At 36.9% G+C, this 16,167-nt stretch overlaps 1 protein-coding gene across 2 annotated transcripts in view; it reads right to left on the reverse strand.

Moving 5' to 3' along the window:
* Window positions 1-6,147, reverse strand: part of spock3 (SPARC (osteonectin), cwcv and kazal like domains proteoglycan 3) — a 47,399-nt gene extending 41,252 nt beyond the window's left edge. Inside the window, exons 1-2 of one of the 2 annotated variants that reach the window (XM_039692622.2) lie at window positions 6,055-6,147; window positions 5,839-5,955 (exon numbers count right to left, since the gene is read on the reverse strand). In XM_039692622.2, the coding sequence (XP_039548556.2) occupies window positions 5,839-5,955 (117 nt within the window). In that variant the 5' untranslated portion in view covers window positions 6,055-6,147. Of the gene's footprint in view, window positions 1-5,838; window positions 5,962-6,054 lie in introns of those variants that run through there. The other variant, XM_039692613.2, reaches the window with a different exon arrangement.
* Between the last annotated feature and the right edge of the window lie 10,020 nt (window positions 6,148-16,167).

A 16,167-nucleotide genomic window follows, 5' to 3' on the forward strand; every position in this document is an offset into this window, starting at 1 on the left:
GAAAATATGCTAAAAAAAATTAAGTGTAAAAAGTCTATAATGAGGATACGTTTTTTTCCCTAGTTATTTCAAGCACTAAAAATTTTATCATAGAAATCATAGAAAATGACTAAAATATCCTGTGATCATGATTTCGATCCATCTATGGGTCTCTGTCTCAACATCTAGGATCTTTTGTTATTGTTTATCACTGCAAAGCTACGATTTTAAAAATGACCCTAATGCTACAAAAATGTAGCTAATATATTATTATGCCTGCAATCAATGTCAAAGAGAGATTTAATCAGTGTGAAAAGCTGCATAACCCCACCCTCCATAAAATCTCATTGGTGCAAAATGATTCCACAAAGCTTTCATTAAACATCAAATATCTTCTGACTGGCTGTAATTGTGTCATGCCACACAACAGCTTAAGCTTACAAAGCAAGCTAAGTTCAGTTAGCTTCATGATTAGTATCAGCTGTGTTAGATTTTGCTGAGGGAGAATGAATATACAGTTTTAACATCACTCAGACACAAGTTTGCCTGTGTTTGTGTGTCCACATTGATTGTCCTAAGGGGTATTTTCATAAACATGGCATAATTCCTCCTCTCTCTCTCCATTAGCTCAAGGCCTGGAGCAGACTGCCAACCTCCATTCCATTAAGAGGACAAAGAAAAGAGGGTGAATGAGAGAACAGAGCAATATGCACAGAGACAAAACTGCAAGGATGAAAGGGAGAAATAAAGAGACACAGTTCAGAGTACAGAGTATGAATTAGTTATCTTAAATTAATCTATATTCTTTGACACAATCTCTTATGTTAGTAGCTTATGAAACCATAGTGGAATTCAGAGTTAGGAACACTACCAAATGGATGAAATGCAAATGGTCATTTGACCTAAGTGTAATATCTGTAAATTACATTTTCATTCTCTGTGATATTGTATTGTCATTTCGCAATAATATTGGTAATGTCTTTGTGGCTGGGGAAGATGTAATAGTGATTTCCCAGGACGACATTTTTATTGCACCATTCAAAATTGATCAACAGTCCTGCAAATGAATAAATCGTTGTATTGCTTCCTTTAAAGGTGCTATCTGTCAAATCAAATCATACTCCATATTCCATATCAAATGGGGGCAGAATACCTCCAGAAAGTGAGTTGTGCCGCGGCTGCGCGCGCACTCTCACGTCTTCAAACAACACGAGCGAGCGCTGTTTTGCTCTCTCTTCCTCTCGAATATTAATCAAACTAATTGACACGATAGTAAAAGGTTGGAAGACCGCAGTTTAACGTGGAGCATTTGGAGATTTTTAGAGATTAGAGACTCAATGAACAACATCTCAACACTAAATTATAAAGGCCTTCTAGTTAGTTATTATGATATACAAAAAAATCTCAGCTCTCAGATTCTGTCAATTTTATTACACAATTCAAACAATAAATACCGTTTTGGCGCTTCTACTGTAAATGTTACACGACAGATCCCTAGCGCACGTGAACCGATCATCTCTACTAGCTAATGGTACAAGCACACAAACACTGTTGAAAGATACAGTATACTACAACTTACCAAAATGTATTCCTCATGCATAATATCGACCAATCATTTTTTCCTCAACTCTTCCCTGAACTGAAATGTAGTAGTGGGCTGTACTTTCCACACGATTGACATCAGGTTCAAGTACACCCACAACAAGCCATGCGAGTTACTCGTGTATTGCAGTTTGGCTGGTGGTTATGTTGCCCGCCCGCATACCGCCTCCCATGGCCGAAACTGGTATTATGACACCTGCCGGGCCGGGGCTAGTAATTTAGCATATGCTAATTCAGGTTAATATCTCTGCAGCACTATAACTTGTCATTTTTTTAATGACATCATCAACCTTATTTCTTCTCATTCTTTTGATGCGTGTAGCTCATTTTTTAGATAGTTTAACTTCAATTCTTACACATGGCACCTTTAAAGCAGTGGTTCTCAGCCTTTTTGACTCTATACTCAGAGCACCCCCACCCTTAACCAGGATTCATTTTTGTGATTTCAGACATTTCAGAAATTGTATGGTCATCAATAACAACAATAGATTGAGATTATTATTATTATTAGATTTTTGTAATATATTAGTAAATATAACACCTCACCATTATGGTGTTTCAAACTTGTTTGAAGATGTTTTTCCAGTGGCACATAACAACGTTTTTTGGTAAATTTTAGTGCTTGATAGATGCAGTCACTATAGAGTGTTGTATGGGAATGTGTAAAGATTATTTGAAGATTTTATGTTCCACATATAAAAATATAGTTTTTAAGTAAACTATTCATTTTTGTGTTTGAAGTCACAAAAAGTTTGAAGTTCAAATCTTGGTTTACTGGAAATGTTATTGACAAACTTTGTCAGTAGAGGTATATCAGTAACTGAGGCTTATATTTTGTCATTTCTAGCTAAGTTAATATGCAATCAAATAATCCATTAGTGCTCGCCTCACTTGGTCTGACTGAGTCACATTTTTCTGATTTAAAAATACCTTGCATGTGCAGTGCCGTATGTGTACGTCTTACAAATTGGCATACCCGGTATGTTTTTTTTTTACAACTTGCAAACTGGCCAGTAATTGAAAACGGAGGTTAACATACTATTTTTTTTTTTAGGGTTAACATACTATTTTTTTATAAGGTTAAAATTTACAGTTAATATAAGCAGAACTTTCAGAATCTGAAATCAGTTTGGATACGTTCGGATTGACGGAAATTAGCATGTAAACATATGAAACATGCCATTTTTCTATTTTCTTGAAATGTTACACACTGCAGCTTTTCCTTTTTGTGAGATCTAGTCCTTCCTGTCACTATGGTAGTTTCCAGATCTGTCCTTTATACCGAAGTCAAACACATGATTGTAGATTGGCTATGTTTCTCATTCAAGCCTCTCACAAAGTCATAAAATTCTCCATACTCTTTTCTTACCTCCTCTGGCAGCATTAGCCTGAAGTTGATAGAGCGTTAAAAATGTCACTAAAGCAAAGCTGACAGAGAATTCAAGAGAGAGTGTGTGTGTGTGTGTGTGTGTGTGTGTGGTGCGCGAGAGAGACAGAAGATGTTTGACACTGCAGGGGGATCACTGATGGCCATTTTCAGCCTGTCAATCTCACAAAGTCACAATACACGCACTTCACCAAACAAAAGCTTGACAGCCTGTGCTTCCAGTACAAGTGCAGTGTCTCAAAGCTTAAATGTGATTGGGGTTCTGTGATTTTAGGGCTCAGAGTCTTTCAGTAATTGCTTTGCTGTAAGGGTCAGTTGATTATAGGAAAAAAATCTTGTGGAAGCCGTGTTTGATGAACAACTAATCTGCATAAATCACTTTCTCTTTACTGATGGCCTGAATTGTCACATGGAGCATCTAAGCAATCTTTAATGTGCCTTCAGCTGTGAAGCTGGAAAGAAAAGAAGCAAGAGAGGGCAATTGAGAGGGAGTTTTCAGTATGGGTACAGAGTGGAAGTGTGCATGGACTGTAAAATAAAAAAAGGGAATTAAGTTTTATCCAGCATATGTGGCTTTTTGTGTCACAGAATAAAACATATAATTCAATGGATTTGTCAGTATAACACAAAATTCTCTGTAAACTTGTCTTAGAGTTACATGAATAAAAAGTTTAATATTGAACAATGGTGCAGGTTTGTTAAGGGTTTGCTAGTGTCCAGCATGCAATACAGCATTAATTAATGTTTGCTGTTATAGGATTATTCTTTAAATGCTTCTTGGCTTTTTTTTACTGTGTGGTGATGTCAATAACTCGTTTTTCTTAATGAGGTTTGCTGATTGTCATCCAGCTTTTTTGTTATAATTGTTGAGGTCCGTGAAGTCCATCTAAAACTATTGAACATACAGTAATATCTTTGCTGTGCAAAAGGTTGTCTTCTTCAGAGACACATTCATTATAATTTGTTGAACAATAACAATATTTATTGGCTGAATTAAACAAGGGGCATTTATTGCACAATAAGATGTTGTCATAGGAATCTCAGATATTAAAATGCATAATATTTCCTTCATTGTTTTCATGTTCTTAATGATTGTTTGGTTAAAGTGTGTGTGGCCTCGATGTTCTTGATATTGAGATACTCACACACTTAGTTTCATTGGTGTTATTGATTCTGCTAGTGTTTGTTTTACTGGTGTTCCCATTAAGTAGCTACATCTAAATATTTGGCTGAAATGATGGTGTGTGGATAGAGAGAGAGATTGTATAATCAGGTAGAGAAGTTGTCATGCCCTATGTGGGAGACCTATGCCACCCACGTGACTGTCTTAACTACATCCCTTACATAAACATCATTACCACAAATAGACACACATGCAGGAGGAAATGGAAGTCCTCTGGTCCAGATGATTTCATTACACTAAGTGTAGACTGTCAATTAACATCCTGTTTATAAAGGACCTTGTTATTTACCTTGACACATTTTGATTGTTGTTTTGATGTTTATGTGAATTCAGACAAGCTATAAGGGCTTCCAAGAGCTATCACTTTTGGTTTGCCAGTAACTGTATAAAAACTGTATTTAAAAAAATACTTATTGTATTTATTCAATATTTATATTGTTCTATGTGTCTCTATTTTTGAGGTTTTCTTCCTGTTTTAATGACTTTGTGCTAACAATATCACAGTGATTTAGTTAAGATTCTTTGGGGAGAAAAAACTGTTTATTTATTGAATTCTAAAACCTGGTCAGAGGAGATTTTCTTGATCCAATTCAATGTTTCCCAGTCTGTTTTGTCTCATGTTTTAATCGACACTAAACCAGAAATTAGTTCCATCTAGGCTACATCCTATCACACAGAATATAATTTAGTTGTTTACACAATTGTTAGGCCCAGTATTGAATTTAATTAGCCAAGCGGCATTTAAAGACAGAGCAGATTTTCTTGTTCTAAGGTGTTCTTACAAGTGTGCAGGGAGAGGGGGAAAAAGAAAAACGGTGCCAAGTGATTACAGAACGCACTGAGTGTGGAGCAGAAATCACATGACTTTCAGTCTTGATGCCTTTGCCTTCTTTTGGAACTATTTTTGTTGAAAAAACATACAAGCTAACCATCCTATTTTTATGCCTGAAAAGTTACTCTATACCAACTTCTTGTTTAATTCTTTTACAAATCAGTATCACAATCATGTGGTTCTGAGTTTAATAATAATAAAAGAGTTGACAGTCCTAACATTTATAACATTTTAAATAAGAAATAATTTTATAGGTTTAACAAAGCAATATCTTCCATAGTAACCACTGAAACCAGGTTTAGCTCTCCTTGGGGTAGGCTTGTACCCAGGTTAAAACACAGTAGGCTATATGCACGCACGCGCAAACGCATCAAGAATCGCAACATCCGCAGGTGAAAGATTACTTATTTGTGAGATTGTGAGATACTCTCATTTTTGCTCTGTGTATTTAGTGCTCAGCCTGACAGACACGAAGTTAATATAGTTCAGATCTCATCTTAAGTGTATTAGCCAGTGGATGGTTAAAATAGCCGTACCAAAGCCCACTTAACGGCGCAGAAGTGACGCACTGAGTCTAATTGATTGGCGACTGTCTTCCGTAAAACAGCCTATACTGTATTAAAACCACACGGAGGATTTGTGAAAGGCGAATTATGAAATCTCATGCGGCTTCTTCCAAAACATTTAGCATCTTTCAGTCCCAAATTGCATGCTGTGTCTCAAAACCGAGTGAGCTGCCTAGCTAGTCAACATGGATTCAAACGCGCTTATGATATCCAAAAATGCCATAGCCTATGTAGGCAGGTCACTAGACTTGGCAAATGAGCTACTGTTAGGAAGCAGAGCAGCACTCACATCTCTGAATTTGTCCCATCTCCCGGTCAACCATTTGTCGTCCAAAAAATTGCCGTTGTCGTTGCGGGCAGAAGCCCCGGCGATCAGCAGCGCGCACACACAGACCAGCACAAGCATCTGCATCAATATAGATAAAGGTGTCAACACACTACACTCGGATAAACACAACGACAGAAAAATACCGAATAACCGCTGTAATAATCCCTTTTGCGTCACCTTCAAGAGGAGAATGTGAGCGCTGTCATTGACTGAAGATCTCCGTGACGAGACTCAACTGATCTCTCTCTCTCTCTCTCTCCTCTCTCTCTCTCTCTCTCTCTCTCTCTCTCTCTCTCTCTCTCTCTCTCTCTCACACGCTCTCTCACAAGCGTATGCTCGTGAAGGCGGACGTGCCGTGGGCGCGCGCTATCTTCCCATTTGATTCTTTATTATTTTTTCCCTATAGTTATGCGTAGCCTACATGTAACTATTAGGCCTACAAGTTAAATATATTAAATAAATACGTAAATAAATAATCAATGTTCAACTTTAAGTTTGCGCATTAAACTTGAACACAATTTTGTTCTTTTGTGAGGTTTGTCTCATTTGTGCACTCGTTGAGGTGACTAAACTCACGTCCAAAGGTCAAACTTGATTGTGGGACGAAGATAAATGCGAATAATTTGTAAATTAATTATTCCCTTGTTCCTATGTACAGCCTAAGTCAAGTCACCATTATTTAGTGCCATGTGCGTTGGATATTTACGCTTTTGCAAAAGCGTCCTATATGGCGCTTTGGGATGAGACCGGGCTGGCCTTTTACAATAGGCCTATAGATGGTTTCAAAGCAGCTTACAGTGATAGCTTATAGTGATAGCTATAACAGGAAACGAATGCAACAAAGTTTGTTTCAGTTACAACAGATCAAGAAGAGAATATTGTCATATTCTAGCTTAAGTGGAGTGACAGAAGCAGGTGACAGAATGAAGAAAAAACCTTGTTGGGAAAAAAGGTCAGTCAGGGGGCTAGTCCTCCTCTTAATGGCCAACAAACGAACAGTCTATGATTATTATTCAGGCAGCAGGTCAGAAATCAAATCGGAAAAGTCAGAATATTTATCCAGTTCCATGCTGGTTAAAGATTTGAGTCATCATGCCGTGACACTGGTATGGAGACAGGGTTGTTGAGGATCAGTACCACTGGCTGTCGTATAGATGAGGCCTTCACAGGGGAGGGTTGAATCTCTACTGACACTTCAGGGATGCGCTGTGGTCGCAGGCCCTCCATCGATCTGGATACATTTCGGGTCCGGCTGATTACATCATGCGTTGTGGTCATAGGCGCAGGTCCACAATCTGGATCCGGCTGACTAGTTTATGCAGCCTACAATCATTTAACTGATTTGACTTATAGAAATTAATAATGTTCTGTGTATGCTAGGTTAAAGAGATTCGTTTTTAGTCTAGATTTAAACTGACAGAGTCTACTTCTCTAACAAGGTGCTAAATAGACAGAGGTGGACAAAGTATATAACTTCCTTACTTGAGTGAAAGTGCAGATACAGGTGAAATATTACTCAGTTACAAGTGAAAGAAAGAAAGTTGTAAAGACCAATTTTTACTAAGTACTAAATATTAAAGTACTAATTTTTAAAAGTACAAGTATCAAAAGTAAAAATGGGAATGCATTGTTTTATTATTGTTGCATTGTTGTATGTACAGTACCTTGTGCTTCCGAATCTATACCTGACTTTCCTCATGCGAACAGGAAAAATTATGTACAAATGTTAAGTGAAAATTGTGAAAATGTTATGTTTCACATAACATTTTTGGAAGTAGTAACTAGTAATTTTAAGTAGCATAATTACTTTTGTAAAGCAACTTGCCCAACACTGAATATAACAAATAAATAAAATATATTTGGAAATGTCCCTTTAAATGAACGCTCAGCTCAGTTTGTGGTTCACACCGTTATTTGATTGTTTCTTTTTTGTTGTTGTTGTTGTTTTCAAATACAAACTCACTTGTATTAAACAAACAAATATTTTTTTAACTAACACATGTTAGGCTATCTCCTCGTCCTGTCAATCATCTCACTCTCGCGGCTATGATTAGTTATTACCATCATCGGTACCCACCATCAGCAGTTTTGCATTAGCCTATTTGCAGTGGCCACCCCTTGTCCAAAACGCGTATTGTCTAAAAGAAGAGTTATTATGACTGCTACACTCTTAGAAGAAAAGGTTCTATCAGCGCTATGTATTTGGAACCCCTAAAAGGGTCTATACAGAACCCTTTTTAAGTGCTCAATAATAAGAACCCTTTAGGGTTCTTTGTAACCATGAAAAAGGTTCTATATGAACCTTTTGGTTCATTCATTATCATTTGTTTTGTCCTTCCAGGTTACATTTTTCATATTATTGACAAACATCAAGACCCTAAAATGTATTTATGAATGCATGTGAATGATCACAAAATTCAAGATATGGGGGTTAGAAGATGTATATTTATATCATTTTATGTATTATCAATATGTATTAATCAATGTGTTATTTATTATTTATATAAATGCAGTCCATTTACCATATTACTTATGTATTAATCAATGTCACACGAAGAGTGCCATTTCAGTTTTTCTCCTCCAAAAATCAGCATGATTAAAATGTGATATTAAGTTACTACAACAGTTTAATAAACAATAGGCTAATTTAATTACAACTACAAAATGTTGCATAATAATGTAATATAGCCTAAAGAACCATTGTGCAAAAAGGGTTCTTTCTCGTCATTATAGAACCTTTTTATCATAAAAGGTTATTTGGGGTTGAGTAAAGAACTCTATGCTTCATACATAGAACCCCAATGGACCCCTTTTTCCTAAGAGTGTGCCTTTACACTTCACAGAACATGGTCTGTGCTTCACCTGCTCTGCGCGGTCTATGCAGCACGTTAAGTTGCACAGCCCTGTACAAGCGGTACGCAGGGCCATAGACTATTATTTTGTTGAAAAGTCAGGAATTACTGATGACTTCACAGACTCAGATTTGCTTGACCAATCGGCTGAAAGGGGCGTCTCATGACCGCCCACATGTGCAAAACGGATTTTGAAGTCATTTATTCGTTTTTGATACATTAAACAAAAAACGAAAAATCAAGCTGAAATCTCTTTTTTTCGTTTTTTTTTATTAAAAAAAAACGCCTACAGTAGACTACATAGTGTAGCAAGGTGCCAGTTGTTCTATTCCCTGACTGAGCTGGCCCCGGGGTCTTCATCACTTCCGCTAGAGCCCCCTATACGAGGCACCTCTTCATTGACTGGTGCTCCTCTCATGAGAGAACCCCAGATCTTGCTCGATCAGAGCAGTGCTTTCCTTCCTGAAAGAAGGATTGGGGCGTAGGCTGTCTCCCTCCACGCTTAAAGTGTATGTTGCCGCTATATCACGATGCTGTTGATGGTAAGTCTTTGGGGAAGCACGACCTGATTGTCAGGTTCCTGAGGGGAGCGAGGAGACTGTATCTTCCTCGCCCACTCTCTATACCCTCTTGGGATTTGTCTCTGGTCCTTTCGGCACTTCAGAGACCACCCTTTGAGGCTCTGCAATCAGCTGAGTTAAAAATCTTGTCCTGTAAGACAGTTTTCCTGGTTGCATTGGCCTCTATCAAGAGGGGACCTACATGCATTTTCGGTCGACGAATCGTGCCTAGAATTCGGCCCGGATAACTCTCACGTGATCCTGAGACCCTGCCCTGGATACCCCGGCCTAAGGTTCTTACCACTCCCTTCCGGGACCAGGTAGAGAACCTGCAAGTGCTGCCTTCGGAGGAGGCAGACCCAGCCCTGGCTTTTCTCTGTCCCGTTCGTGCTCGGCATATTTATGTGGACAGAAAGCAAAGCCTCAGGACCTCAGATCAGCTCTTCTTCTGTTACGGTGGCCAGCAGAAAGGGAATGCTGTCTCCAAGCAGAGGTTGGCCCACTGGATAGTGGATGCCCAAGTTGGCTTATGATGCCCAAGGCGTGCCCTGCCCGCCTGGGTTGAAAGCCCACTCCACTAGGGGTGTCACTTCTTCCTGGGCGCTGGCACACGGCGCCTCGCTGACAGACATCTGAGATGCGGGCTGGGTGACACCGACGTTCGCTAGGTTTTATAGCCTACGTGTTGAGCCGGTTTCTTCCTGTGTGCTCGCTTCAACCAGCCGGTAACACCGAAGTTCGCGCTCTAGTGTCGGCTTGCTGCGCCACTCCCCTCCAGGGAGCGGATACATATGCTTTTTGCTCCAGTCGCGTTCCCCGCTTGGCAAACCCTGCGAGTTCCTCCACAACTCCCACAAAGTGGGATCTGACGCCAGGCCTAGTGCTCGTATGCTTGTGTAACTTGTGCTAGACTGGGTTCCATATGTAGTGATCCCTGCAGCAATCCTATATGTGTATTCTTCCACGACCAGCTCCCTGCGGTGACAGTCTTGCGTAGGGTGCTGGATGTGGGAGCAACCGATGGCGTCAACGTCACATCTCTGTTCCCTCCTTCAGGGAACGAGGGTTACATTAGTAACTAAGACGATTTATTAAATGAAAGAAGGTAATTTCACTGAAATATTAGTGGAAGTTAATAGAAAAATGTTATGCAAAGTCAACAACTGACTGAAATGTTTATGTGTTTTTGAAAAAGTTGATATAGGAGAAATCTGTTAGTTTAATTCATTAGTTTTGTGGGTCACCATTGTGCTGGAGTGTAGAGCTTGTGATCAGTCAAAGACAAGCAAAGAGCGATGTTAATAATAACTGATGTTATGCTGCCTGTTGCTCAATATAAAAGCATTAACTTGCTGATGCATTGACAATCTCCTTGCTAAGTGCATTAGTAAATTCATGCTATTGTTAGCTCAATACGACCAGCAAATATTTTTTAGTATAAGTCATGTTTTTAATTAATTCACTATTTCACATTAGGTGTTTGCAGTTTTATATTAAGAGATATAAATTTCAATCAGTTTTTGAACTAAAACTGTTTGAAGTAATTGGTTTCTCAAATGATATGAGTTACCATCCATGGTATTTTTAGGTAAAATCACTATAAAAAAGGAGAGCTGTAAATTAACGGTTAAGGGCTTTACAATTAACAGTACATTGCTGTCAACCACAGCTGCCAGAAGATTACCGTTATTTTACAGCAACATTTTCTGGTCTCAATTTTATAAAACTTCTTGTCACTCTTCCTTGGACACTGCAGGTAGTAATGCATCTACTATTAAACATGAAACTGATTTAAACTTCAAATGAAATACTTTACTAAATATGTGTGTAATATATAAAAGAAAAACAACTTAAATGATCATGTTTATAACAAAAATCTCTTAAATGACCATAATCCCTTAAATTACTTCCTTGACCATCACTTGCACCTTGGCTAATGGACTTGTGGAAATGCCCTCCATAAATGGATTCAGATGTTCACTTTTATTTGGATTGGCCCTAAATGCCGTTCCCTTCCCCATGTGCCCTTCAAGAGCACAAAAACATAATTGTTTTGGCTGCTGTTGCAGTTACACTACCACTTTGCATCCACACGGTTTGTGCGTGCATTCTTAAACATGCCTTAAAAGCAAATCATACAATTCTGTTATTAGATACTCATCTTCTTGTCGTTTCAAATCTGACTTGCTTTTCTCTGAACTCAAAAGAAGAAGAAGAATTTAGAATTTTGAAGAATCTTAGTAATGAGTTTTGGTGACCATTGATTTCCATTGCATGGAAAACAAAACAATACAAAACTTTGAAGCATTTCTCAAAATTTCTTCTTTGTTCCACAGAAGAAGAAAAGTGAGCATATCACTGTAAAAAAATATTTTCAAGATTTGTTATTACAACATTTTTTATTTTTTCAAATCAACTTAAATAATTTATTTAGTTCAGATAACTTATTATTTGGAGTTTCTGATGATTAAATCAATCTCCTTCATTGTATTTACTCACTTTTTCCAGTTCAATCAACTTAAAATTTTAAGGCAACCAGGTTACTTATTTTTTAAAGTTAAACCAATAATATTTTTTACAGTGTTATCAGGATTTGAAGCAAGTTTATTGGGCTAGGGAAAATGGTAAATAACTGCAGCATGTAAGAAATTAAGGAGTCTGGGGCACATGATATTAATGAAATATTTAAAGAAGAAAAAAATGGTTTAAGAGCTAGTAGGTCACCTGAATCCAGGGAGAGTAACATGGAACAAGCTAGCTTTTAATGTGTGGCAGAACTATTTTTCTTAGAGAAGAAGAAGAGAGAAAAAAAAAAACAATGGTCAGGTTTTGCACCCTCTGCCATTTGAGGGAGAAGTCAAAACCTCTAGATAATGAAATTTTTGACAAATAGAGATAAAATGTGATAATAATGACTTTATATCTTTTGTGTGCCAACATATACAAAAAACATAAAGCAATTAAATGCTGGATAAAAACAGTTACATTGAAGTGTATTGCTGTTTTACACACACACTTTAGACAAAAGACAAGTGTTCTGGTCATGGCGTGTTCTGTATTATTTAAGCATGTTTAAAAATGCAGTACTGAGGTCGAGATGTAGCAAAGAGTAATTTGACAAACAACACCTCTGCTTTCTCTCTTACACTGTAAAAAAATATTGTTGGTTTAACTTAAAGTAAGTAGCCTGGTTGCCTTAAAATTTTAAGTTGATTGAACTGGAAAAAGTGAGTTAATACAATGAAGGAGATTGATTTAATCATCAGAAACTCAAAATAATATGTTATCTCAACTAAATAAATTATTTAAGTCGATTTGACAAAAGAAAATATGTTGTGATAACAAATCTTGAAAATATATTTTTACAGTGTGACTTCTTTCATTTTCTATTATGTGTAAATGTATGCCTTCCTTACACATTTCCATAAAAAGGGATGTGATATTGTGAACGGATGGTTCAGCAGACGAATCAAAAGAGGAAGCCCACAAAAAACAACAAGCCCACAAAACTTCTCTTTTGCAGCGGTTTGCAATTTGTACAATGTATTGTTATTAAAGTGACCAGTTTTTGACTTTGGTATGTAAATTTGCAGGTATATTTCATCAAATAACTTTATAAAATGGTCACATTAGTAAAATACAAAACTATCAAATGCATTGAACAGATGACATTCAAGCTCTTATGTAAAAAATAATAATAATAATAATAAAAAATGGAGCAAGTCATTTTTTTTTTCAAATATTACCTGAATCTGAATGTGATGTAATGGCTGATTTACGTCTGTGGACGAAGGAAAATTCCAGTATTTATCAGTGATGGCAAACTGCTTCCTTCTCATTATCATCCTTTTGAAAAGCGCAAATGTCATTAGATGATAGTTAGAAGGGCATTGAGGATTTAAGCTAACAGCTGGAAGTGGGACATATTAAATTTTTTAGTGCATTGACAGGGCACCGGGACACACCTTGTGAAACTGGGACAGCAAGGACATTGATATCTATATTTCTGTCAACAGTATTATATTTTATTGACAAAAGGCATTCTGCAAATAAGAAATTAACATCTAGGCCTAAATAAACTGGGTTTATTCAAGTCAAGAATGTTATTTAACATCACTGAATCAACTTAAATACATTGATTCATAGCAACATAACTAATTTGTATGTTAAATCAGGTAGTCAAATTAACACCTCATGCAGGTGATCATCTAAAATCATTCATGATGCTCATTATGCAGTATTATACAGTAGCCGTACGGCTCAGGTTGGATGTAAAAACAGACAGTATCAAACCTGCACCATATGTGTCACTTCATTTCACTTCACCTTAGAGCCGCAAACAGTAATGATTTGCATGAATGATTTGATTTGAATGTGAAAATGACTAACCATGGATTTAAAAGACAGCATGAAAGTTTGAAACAACATGAGGGTTCATATTGATCCAACAGTAGCATCAGGAGCATCAAGATTGCGGGTTCATTTTGCAGGAACAGTAACTGTGTACTAAATGAACAAATAACGGCATAATGATTTTTGGCTTAACCATTCCTTTAAAATTGTAAGGAGATAAACGGAGAGCAAGTTTCTAGCCACCAGGCTCAACAGAGATTTGCATGATGGTTTATCTCAACGCAGAGGGCTTTTTACACTGGACAAGTTTGTCCTTGTGCACCTGCCTACTGAGAGAAAGAGAAAATATGAATAAATCTTTAATTAAATCGAGTTTTCAGTGGACTCGTGCCTTAGGCACGACTGAGTATTAGGTGAAGTGTAACGATTTCTCTCTCTCTCTCTCTCTCTCTCTCTCTCTCTCTCTCTCTCTCTCTCTCTCTCTCTCTCTCTCTCTCTCTCTATCTAAACAATCTAAAACACATAGGCTACTTACGTACACGGAAGCAGGAAGGTGAAAGTTTAGATTACAGAATGAAATGTCGGGACGCCCATGTGTGTGCCGGTGTCCCTCATTGAACAAGATGAAAGGGAAAAAAAATAATCTTTTAGCAACTCTGCACTTTAGTTAACAAGTTATTATCAACACTCATTGTTCTAAGTGTGTGTGATTGCGCCTAGTATGTGTGTTTGTGTACGGGCCTACTGTAAGTTTGTTCTCACGTAAGAGATTATGGTCAGTCCATGCTGAATGGCAGACTTGATACTTTTGACTGTTTCTTATGCTGTTAGGCTTGTGAAATGTAGCTGAAATGTGTTAAAGTAACAGAATTGAAAATTTTATTTTACATAAGCTATCACTCTACGCGTGGTTTCGAGGCCCGCTCGGAGTGAGTGAGGGGTGGAGAGTGACCATATTTTGATTACCAAAAACCAGGACACTTGACCCGGTAAACAGATACTCAAATGATACTTGAAATTTACTCAAAGATGCCTTATTAATTTCAATACATTTAAAGTAGGCTATATGCCTTCTCTGTATGGACAGAAAAATGTTATAGGCTAACAAGACACACAACTGGCTTCTCAGAGGTTACTTAATACGTTTTATGACACTTTTCAAAAATAATGAATGAAAAATGATAGAAACACTGTCTCTTCTGTATTAGAAAAAAATAAATATATAAATAAATAACTAAAAGAAATACCTCCAAAATGAACAAAAACAGCTCACAAACTTACAAAAACGAACTAACAAAATATATGTATATCTTTTTCTTTCTCTTTATCCTTTTTTTCTTCCTCATCCTCCTTGTTTGCCCATTTTGCTCTAGAGCTGATTTTACACAGCAGTTTTTTTTTTTAAACCAGCACATTTTCATCACTTTATCGCCTTAAAAAAAACAACCAGAACGGCCAGGACAGGATGTGAAAACAGAACATGCCCTGGGAAAACAGTACTGTTGGTCACCATAGTGGAGGGGTTACACTTACTAATTTGAGATCAAAGCTTAATTTACACTAGCCTACCATTCAAAAAGTTTGAGGTCAGTTATTTTTTTTTAAAGAAATTAATACTATTATTCAGCAAGAACACATTAAATGTATAATGTTACAAAATATTTATATTCCAAATAAATTGTGTTAATTTGAACTTTATAAAAGAATCCTAGAAATCCTAGATTTAATCCTAGATCTAACTGAAACATTAGATCCAACAATGAAATGGGATTTAGCTTGGAAAATGAAGTGGCTTTAATATTTTTAATCTTTAATGGATATGTCTCCATCTGCTGGTTTGTCGTGGACAGTACAGTGCAGTGCAGTTTTCAAATTTATTTATTGATACTAAACAAGACTCAGCTTTATATGGTTGATATATTATCAACAGAACGCTGTATATGATACTCTTCAAATAATCTACTTTTTCCACTTAATGTCTGAGCTCAGTGAAAATGGACCCTGGGTAGTCTCATTATTTATGTAGGAGCTGTAACTGGAAGGACATTCAAGTCTTGCACTTTCCAAATGCAATTTTAAAACGTTTAGATACATTCATTTGTCTGGACTTCCTTTCTATGTTAAATCAAACACAACTGGTCTGGACAATCAATCGTTTGCACCGAGTTTCTCAGTCTCTCTCTCTCTAGAACTGTCTAGTTCATTCATTCGTTCATTATTGTCATTGTTATAAATAACAACGAAATAACTAGTTGCTCTTAAATCTGCAATTAAAATGTTTCATTATAAAGTCATTTTTAAATGCTGCACTGTAATTGACAACAGCAGACAATAAGGCCTCTGGTGCCATATACATATTATTTCAGTATATATTTTAAAAGTTTAAAAGTTCCCATTTCTTACATTTAGTAATTTTTTATCAAGGTTTTACTACAAAGGATATGCATAACAGCTCAGGTAATTACATCCTAAATGCTGTCTTTGTTTTTCAGACCATAAAAACATCCAGCCTGGGACATATGTGC

The sequence above is a fragment of the Pimephales promelas genome, chromosome 6, assembly GCF_988280905.1.
Source record: "Pimephales promelas chromosome 6, fPimPro1.hap1.1, whole genome shotgun sequence".
Classification (NCBI taxonomy): Eukaryota; Metazoa; Chordata; class Actinopteri; order Cypriniformes; family Leuciscidae; genus Pimephales; species Pimephales promelas.